The 9,269-nt window shown below is 40.8% G+C and overlaps 1 protein-coding gene across 1 annotated transcript; it reads left to right on the top strand.

The window, feature by feature from the left end:
• The first annotated feature begins 2,331 nt into the window (after positions 1 to 2,331).
• LOC125189922 lies at positions 2,332 to 5,671 on the top strand. Its single transcript, XM_048087141.1, has 5 exons — positions 2,332 to 3,014; positions 3,399 to 3,495; positions 3,550 to 4,332; positions 4,681 to 5,254; positions 5,379 to 5,671. The coding sequence occupies exons 1-5, from the start codon at positions 2,332 to 2,334 to the stop codon at positions 5,669 to 5,671; spliced, it is 2,430 nt and encodes an 809-aa protein (XP_047943098.1).
• Positions 5,672 to 9,269: the final 3,598 nt, after the last annotated feature.

Below are 9,269 nucleotides of genomic sequence, written 5' to 3'. Positions count from 1 at the left end.
TTATATTATTTGATCCCTTGTTTATTCTCTTCCATAAATAAATTCAAATATCCTAGCATATCTTGCCAAATCTAAGAAGATCTTGCCATATCTTAATTAAATTAGGATTTTAATTAATTCCTTGTAGAGGGATCGAAATTCACGCCTATTTCCTTTTAATTGGGGAGAATTATTATTTTATTTTGCTCCATGATATTTTATTCTACTCCGTGAAATATTCAAATTAAATCATAGGCTAATTTAATAGCCTAAAATTCGAAATCCCCTATTCTCTCAACCAAATTAACGCCACTTCTCCACCAAATCTCCTCCAAATCTTGATTTATTTAATTATTGGATTATATCTTGCACTCTATAAATAAGAGTGAGAAACCTAACCCTAGCATCACAAAATCACACCCCCCACTCCCAAATTTCAATCTCTCTCTCCCACTCTCTCTTAAATTTTTCTTCTACTTTCTCCATTATTTCTTCATCTTGTGTGAAGAATTGAAGCTGAAATTCAAGAATTTGTTGAAGAATCAAGATCCTACTTGTTTCCTACCGATTGTTCTTTTGAAAAGGTATTTTTATTTTGATCTTCTCTTCTTCTATCGATCAATCGGTGTTCTTGAGTCCACATGCATTTAGATTGAGTGAAGGGGAAATTAATTGATGAATGGGATACATGTGTGTGTGTGTATGAAACCGTGTGGGTGTGTGTGTTGGTGCGTGTGTTTGTGTGTGTGTGTGGGTGTGTTTTGAAACACTCATGCGTGACACGATTTGATGATAAATCTGGAGTTGTTGTGCGAATAAAAACGATATTGATACGCTCGGATTTTGCACTGTTTTAAGGCCGTTATTTGGTCCGTTTTTTATGTCAAAGTCACTCTACACGTCCATTATTTGCATATTTTGTCTATTTTGGTATTTTGACGTGTTTTGTGAGAAATGTGCATAATTGTGCCGAAAAAGGGAGCCAAAACGCCAAGTTTAGGAATCTGGAGTCAGACGGCGACCGGCGACCACCGCGGATGTGTGCGGCGACCGCCGGCGCCCGGCGGGCAGATCAATGCAGCGGTCCGCCTCGGAAAAATGTGTTTGGAAGAGAAGTCTCGCCCAGCGACCGCCGGAAGATGTGCGACGGTCCGCCGCCAAGGGAACAGACTCTCTGGAATCCAACGCGGCGACCACCGGCCAAGGTGCGGCGACCCGCCGGAAAAAGGCGGCGTATCCGAGAAGCCCTAGATTTGTACCCAGTTTTACCATATTTTGGAGATTTTTTCTTTCTACAACAAGGCATTGCTTTTCCCTAAAAATAAGGCCTCAAGCTTCATAAAAAAAGAGAGAACTTCTACTTGCAAAATAATTCATAGAGATCAAGACCTAGAGTACTTCATTGGTGCAAGGAGTTGGAGAAGGATTTCAAGAACATCAAGAACGACAAGGATTCAATCTACGGGTTTTATTTGCTTTAGTTTTATGTTCAAATTGACTTCCCTTCAATCTATGTTTTTAGCTTATTCAATTATGTGTAACAAAACTCATAGGATTCTAGGGATGTGTTAGTAACGACTTTGGTTATACAAGTTCCGTTTTCTATTTAATATCCGTTTTGTTTTTACTTTGTTTCTTCCCTAAGTAGTTTTGATGCTGCATGATTGAGTGACACAATCGTGTATGATTTAATATAACTTGCTTCATAACTGTGACAGAGTTCTAGCGAGTTAGATCCACTTAGTAGTCACTACAGTTAGCTTTCTTTAAAACGGCACTGTTAATTGAGAGTGGGGACTTTTTAAGGGTCTTAGGAGCTTTTTGGAGTTACGTGTTAGGATTGACAACCCTAATCTTGTAATCAACGTTTGTTTCGCATGAGCATAACCTAGGTGACTCGTTCTTGCAAAGTAATAACTGTGCTAGGGTATTGTAGGTTGAATTTTGTATAACCATAACTGTGAACACACATCCCTGGGATTCCCTTATCTTTATTGTCTTTCTCTTGATTTATCTGCTCTTAGTTGATCTATGCTTTCTATTGTTTTCCGTTTTTCAAAAGTTTTCAAAACCAAAATATTTTTTCAAATAGTAATTGAGTCTCAGTAGAGGATAGACACTTTGTGTTCGTCTTCCCCGTGTTCGATATCCGGTACTAACCTTTAGCTATACTATATATACTCTGTATACTTGCAAGTTTATTTAGTGCTAATAAAAAGTGCATCAAATTTTTGGCGCCGTTGCCGGGGAAGACAATTCACTTTGGAGTGATATCTTCAAACGGATAATTTTGCTACTTTGGATTTTAACCGCTTTTATTTTAATTCTTTTTCTTTTTATTTTTATATTACGATGGATTTTCCTATAGGGATGGAGGATCCATGTGGCTACGAACAGCAGTGGGGGTTAAGCAATGAATACTATAACTCCGACCATGGGGGATTATACTACGACCCAAACTGCTCTGAATTTTCCTATGATGCACAAGATTACTGCTCTGATAACTCGTCTGAATTATGTGCAGGTATGGAAGATCAACCCCGCTCTACTTGGGAGAATCTACTGGAAATCTGCATCGCAGAAGTTTTCGAACATAGAAATGTGACGAACCAACGGTTGGAAAATCTAGAAAGAAACACAAGCACCTTGGAAAGAGGGTTGGCAACCCTAGTTGCTCAAGTTGAGATGCTGGAAATTAATCTTGGGATCATAGCCACAACCATAGGAAGCAGGCACACCCCAGGTACCCTTCCTAGCCTGCCAGAGATTAATCCGAGAGGAGGATGCCACGTCGTACAGCTGCGCAGCGGAACTACATATCAGCCGCCAGAGGCAGGAGATCTAGGAATGAGAAGAAGGGAAGCAGAGAAGCCGCCTGGGAATGCATCTGACGAAGCAGTGCGGCTATCCGCCGCACCCCAACACGGCGGTCCGCCATCTATACCTCAGCAGGTCGAGGAGAACTTAGGCTTGGCCACTGGCGGAAGCCCGGCGACCGCCACACCTCATCGCGGTGGCCCGCCGGCTGGACAGCAGTAGCCAAACAGTCCCGCACAGAACAACATCGCTGTCCCGTATCCTCAACGGCTGCAGAGCAAGAAGCTTGATGCTCAGTGTGCCAAATTCTTGGAAGCAATGAGTAAAGTCCACATCAACATTCCACTAGTAGAAGCCCTGCAACAAATGCCCAATTATGCCAAATTTCTGAAAGATGTGGTGGCATGAAAAAGGAAATGGGGGAAATACGAGACAATAGGCCTAACAGAGAATTACAGTGCTATCGTCCAAAAGGGATTACCCACTAAGCACAAAGATCCAGGGAGTTTTACTTTATCTTGTGTTTTGGGGAATGATGTAAAGGGTAGGGCGATATGTGATCTAGGCTCTAGCATTAACCTGATGCCTTTGTCTTTTTACAGGAAACTTGATATTGAAAGCATCCGTCCCACCTCAATCACGCTGCAAATGGCAGATCGGAGCACAACAACACCAATGAGGATAGTAGAAGATGTCTTGGTAAGAGTTGGAGAATTTATTTTTCCGGCTGATTTTGTTGTTCTTGATATGCAGGAGGACAAAAAGGTTCCCTTGATACTTGGAAGACCGTTTTTAGCTACTGGGGGAGCCATGATAGATGTACAAAAGGGAGAGCTTACATTAAAGCTACATGATGAGAGCATTACATTCAACATCTACGACACCCTGAAATTTCATGGAAAAGAAGGGGCAGAAGACTACCAAGAATGCAGTGTCATCCAAGTCGTCACCGATTGTGTTGGAGAAGTGGAAGTCACTTATCTCCAAAACCAGGTCCCTCTTGAAACTTGTCTCAAAAATTCTTTTACTCCTAACACTGATTTATCTTCTTGTGATGCTAACATATGTGCCATCATTGCAGAATTGGAAGTGCTACCAGAAAGAATTCCCCAAATGGGGAATGCATTTTTGCCATTACGCACTCCCGAAGAAGAGGCAGAAAAGAGAAGAACAGTGGGAAAGCCCCGGGAACCGCCCAAAGTAGAGCTTAAACCTCTTCCCGACCATCTCAGGTACGCTTTCCTAGGGCTGGAAAACACTTACCCTGTTGTTGTATCCGCTGCAATAAGTGAGCAAGAGTGTGAGAAGCTTTTATGCATTTTGAACAAGTATAGGTCTGCCATAGGATGGTCTATTAGTGATCTAAAAGGAATTAGCCCTACCACATGCATGCATAGAATTTTACTTGAGGAAGGGTATAAACCTCGTGTGCAAAACCAACGTAGACTTAACCCTATTATGCAAGATGTAGTAAGAAAAGAGGTGATAAAGTTACTAGACGTAGGGATTATTTATGCAATATCTGATAGTGAGTGGGTAAGTCCTACGCAAGTAGTAGCTAAAAAAGGGGGGATGACAGTAGTACCCGGCCAGGATGGAGAAATGATAGCCACTAGGGTAGCTACAAGATGGAGAGTATGCATTGATTATAGGATGTTAAATGCAGCCACTAGGAAATATCATTTCCATCTACCTTTTATTGACCAAATGCTTGATAGACTAGGGGGATATGATTATTACTATTTTCTTGATGGCTATTCTGGGTATAATCAAATTGCAATTGCCCCCGAAGACCAACATAAGTAAGCTTTTTTATGTCCTTATGGTATTTATGCTTATAGAAAAATGTCTTTTGGTTTGTGTAATCCCCCTGCCACTTTCCAGAGATCTATGATGGCCATATTTCATGATTTGATTGAAAAGGTGATGAAAGTTTTTATGGATGATTTTTCTGTGTTTGGTAAATCTTATGATCATTGTCTTGACAATCTAGCTAAGGTTTTGCAGAGATGTGTAGAAACTAACCTTGTTCTTAATTGGGAGAAATGTCATTTTATGGTGAAAGAAGGTATAGTTCTAGGGCATAAAGTGTCTTCTGCAGGGATAGAGATAGACAGGGCAAAGATTGCAGCCATCGAGAAACTCCCACCGCCATCCAATGAAAAGGGAGTAAGAAGTTTTCTAGGACATGCAGGCTTCTACCGAAGATTCATCAAGGATTTTTCTAAGATCTCTAAACCTCTTTGTAAATTGCTTGAGAAGGATGTGAAATTTAATTTTACTTCCGATTGTTTGCAGGCTTTTGAGACTTTGAAGAAAGCTCTAGTCAGCGCTCCTATCCTCATCACGCCAGATTGGAGTCAACCATTTGAGATCATGTGCGACGCAAGTGATATTGCAGTCGGCTCAGCTTTAGGGCAGAAGAGGGGAAAGATTTTTAGAGTCATAGATTATGCTAGTAGAACTTTAGATTCTGCCCAAGCTAATTACACGACTACTGAAAGGGAGATGATTGCTATTGTCTATTCCTTTAAGGGCCTATCTTGTTGGAACTAAGACTATTGTTTACACTGACCATGCAGCTATTAGGCATTTGTTTGCAAAGAAGGATGCAAAACCAAGACTTATCCGATGGATCTTGCTACTCCAGGAGTTTGACGTGGAAATCAAAGACAGAAAAGGGTGCGAGAATGTGGTAGCAGACCACTTGTCAAGGTTGGAACACCCGGTGGAGGGAGAAGACTTGTCTCAAGAAATCAACGAGGACTTCCCAGATGAGCACCTGTTCTTCAATCAAGCCACTTTTCCTTGGTACGCTGATATTGTCAATTATTTGGCGGCAAAGGTGCATCCTCCCGATCTTACTCCTTATTAGAAAAAGAAATTTTATAGAGATGTACGATCTTAGTTTTGGGATGAGCCCTACTTGTTCAAAAGATGTGCAGATACTATATTTAGGAGATGTGTCCCTCAAGAAGATTGGGTGGCTATAGTCGAAAGGTGTCATTCGTCCCCCACTGGAGGCCATTTTGGTGTGCAAAGAACCGCGATAAAAGTCTAGCAAAGTGGATTCTATTGTCCTACCATTTTTCGCGACTCCGCTAGTTTTGTTCTCCAATTCAATGAATGTCAACGGACAAGTGGAATTTCTAAGAAGAAGGAGATGCCGATGAATACCATCATTGAGGTAGAATTGTTTGATGTATGGGGGATAGATTTTATGGGACCGTTCCCGAAATCAGGAGAGTACCAATATATCTTACTTGCAGTAGAATATGTTTCTAGATGGGTGGAAGCAATTCCAACCAAAACTAACGAATCTAAAGTTGTCATTGCTTTTGTTAGAAAGAACATATTTTGCAGGTTTGGTACGCCCCGCGCCCTTATTAGTGATGGAGGATCTCACTTCAACAATAGATGGCTAGACAGCGTGTTGGACAAATATGGAGTCAAGCATAGAGTAACTTCGCCCTATCATCCTCAAGCAAATGGGCAAACTGAGTTAGCAAACAGGGAAATCAAGTCAGTCCTTCAAAAGACGGTGAGTGTGAATCGTAAAGATTGGGCACTCCGGTTGGATGACGCATTGTGGGCATATCGTGTTAGAGTTTGTATACTAGAAATCACCTTTCGAGTGATTGAATACTGTTAAAACTCTTATTTTATTTTCCAAATGAATAAACAGATTATTTTTGTCATAATGTTGTTATGTTTTACATTTAATGGATGTTTATTGCATATTTAAATGTATAAGTAACTTAACAAAGTCTAAGTCTTTGTTTTAGTAGACCGATTGTGGGCGTCGTCCACTTTAAGGTAACACGGTCAGTTCTAAACAAAGAAAAAGAATAATTTCACAACATAGATAGGCTTAGACTACCTATCGTGAAAGGTTGCAATCTCAGTCCGATTATTTCTAAGCCTTACCGAAATAAGATGACGTTGGTGTGGTATAGACTGAATGGATCTAAACGAGACAGTCTTTATGCTATCTACTCGAAAGACGAGGTCTCGTAAATTATTTCTCAATCAATGTACGTTAGCATTGAGCATACGGTATTGATTATGCACTACTTTGACTTACCAAATGGTGCGGGTTTTTCGCAACCCAATAAGCCTGGTATATTGGGTAGTGGTGATTAATATCTAGCGGTGCTAGGATTGCTATTATGTTAAATCGTGCGCGAGGTGAGTCTCGTTTGATAACATCCTCAAGAGAAGCTTGAAATAAGGTTTTATTATTCGGAACCTAGCTAGTTGGAGTTTAATTACTCTATGAATAATAAATAATATTTTCTTGCTGAGTCCTCTCTTGGAATAAATATGATATTAATTAATTAAGTCCATAGCAGACAATAATTAATTAATGGATGTTTCAATCTTAAGCGCGGGAAATAAATATAAAGTAATGGAAACCCGAAGTACTTATAATTTCGGATTTGGATGGGGAGTGCAGTATTACTTCTGTAGTGGCTGCTCGTAATATTCCAATTTTAAGCTTATATTAAATTGGGTTTAATTTAATTAGTAAAAAGCTAATTGGAGGAGCCCATATCCAAAGCCTTCCATAGATCCCTGTCTGGGCCCAATATGTGACTTATTATAAATAGGAGAATAAAGGAGACAGAATAATAATTTTTTTTACTCTAAAATTTTCGGCCCCCCCTCTCCTAAGTGGTGGTCGAATTCTTCTCCTCCGTGGGAAAGGATTTCTGTCTTCTCTATTTAAGTCCTAGTGCGCTGGTGAGATCAGCCCACCCTGATATCAGTTCACAGTCCGGGAACCAGTCAGAAGATCCGTGGTTTTGTACTAAAAGATCTTCACGTGGAGAAGGCGCTAGCCATCTTCGATTCTTTGGAGAATCATCAAGGTATAATGGCTGAACCTTAGAAAAGCATGTTCTAGGTTTCAATTAATTTAAAACATGTTATTATTTGAGTTATGAGCATGATACATGTGATAATTACGCGAATAGAATTTGTCTAAATAATCCGCTAAATAGATCTGAATTATTTGTAATTGATTTATGTGAGCGCTTCCGCTGCCAGTTCCTTCAATTGGTATCAGAGCCAGTCTTTGGCTCTGATTATTTGGATTTAAATTTCACGAAATTCATGTATGCATGCGTTTTTGTTTTCGAAGCATGTTCTTGTTTTTAGTTGTTATATTATTATGCATGATGAACTCAAGAACTATCGAAACAAAGAACTCAAATTTTAGGAACGCACGAGACGTGCGATTCGTCGGCGCTTGCGCCGAGACGAATCGCGCGATATGCGATCTGATTGGGGTTGTCGAGCGAGTGGGAGAAAGGGCGGTGACCGACCGGCGACGCATGGACGAGAGTGGACTCGTGTGCGCCGCCGGCGTGACCACCGGAACCGGCGGTCTCCGAGCACTCACGGCCGATCGAGTGGGAGCTAGGGCGCGATCATGCGGCGACGCGAATACGAGCATGGGCTCGTCCGCGCCGCCGGCAAGACCGCGACGGCTGCTCCTCAACTCAGGCGGCGATCGACTGTCACAGAGGAAGACGGAAGCCGCTGCTCGTTCGAGAGCAGCGACGGTTTTCTTCAGACCAAGAAACCCTAACCCTAACCTAACCCTAACCCAATTTCGACCCAGGTCGCGCGACGCCGGTTGGGAGCGGCTCTGCCATGTGCGGTGGCCGCTGCGACCCGGCAGCATGTCGCAGGCGATGGTGGGAAGTCGCCGGAGCGGCGCGGCTTTCGCCGCGTAGAGGCCGACGTCGACGAAGGGAGTTTAGCGGCGCGTTGGCGCCGCAATGGGAGAAGTCGGGACCAGCCGCGCATGTCGCGGGCTGCCGGAGCGGCTGGACGGCGTACTCGCCGTTCCGGTGGATCGACTCCGGTGATTTTTCGTCGTTCGTCGTACGTGCCAACCTCGTACGATGAGATAACGATGAAATATTAATTTTAATGATTATTTAATTCCTAAATTAATAGATATCATTAAAATATTATTATTTAATGGAAATAAAATATTTTGGAAAGATTTCCCTAGATTTTAGGAATATTTAGATTATTGACCATATCTATGGATATCTTTTATTCCTAGATGATGTGGACAAGAATAATTTAATAGTTTCCTAATTATATTATATATCTAGAATCCTAATAAGGATAGATATGTAGGATTTCATTAAATAATAAAATATATTCTCTTCCCAATCTTAATAAGGTATTAATTTAAGTTTATTTATTCATGTCCGTAAAAGATATAAATAATTAATTATTTTAGATAAATCTTATAGAAGACATGAATATGGATTAAACTTTAGTAATTAATATATTATCCTTTAATAAGATGTTTAAAAGATTATAAAAGATTTAATTATCCAGTCAATTAAATACCAACAGAATTTAATTAAGCCTTTAATCTGCACTAAGGCAAGGATAATTAATGAAAAACCATAACTTAAATATCTAAGCGATAATTACGAACTAAGTTT

This window comes from Salvia hispanica, chromosome 5 (genome assembly GCF_023119035.1).
Source record: "Salvia hispanica cultivar TCC Black 2014 chromosome 5, UniMelb_Shisp_WGS_1.0, whole genome shotgun sequence".
Taxonomy (NCBI): domain Eukaryota; kingdom Viridiplantae; phylum Streptophyta; class Magnoliopsida; order Lamiales; family Lamiaceae; genus Salvia; species Salvia hispanica.
This window is presented reverse-complemented; position numbering and strand designations above follow the sequence as displayed.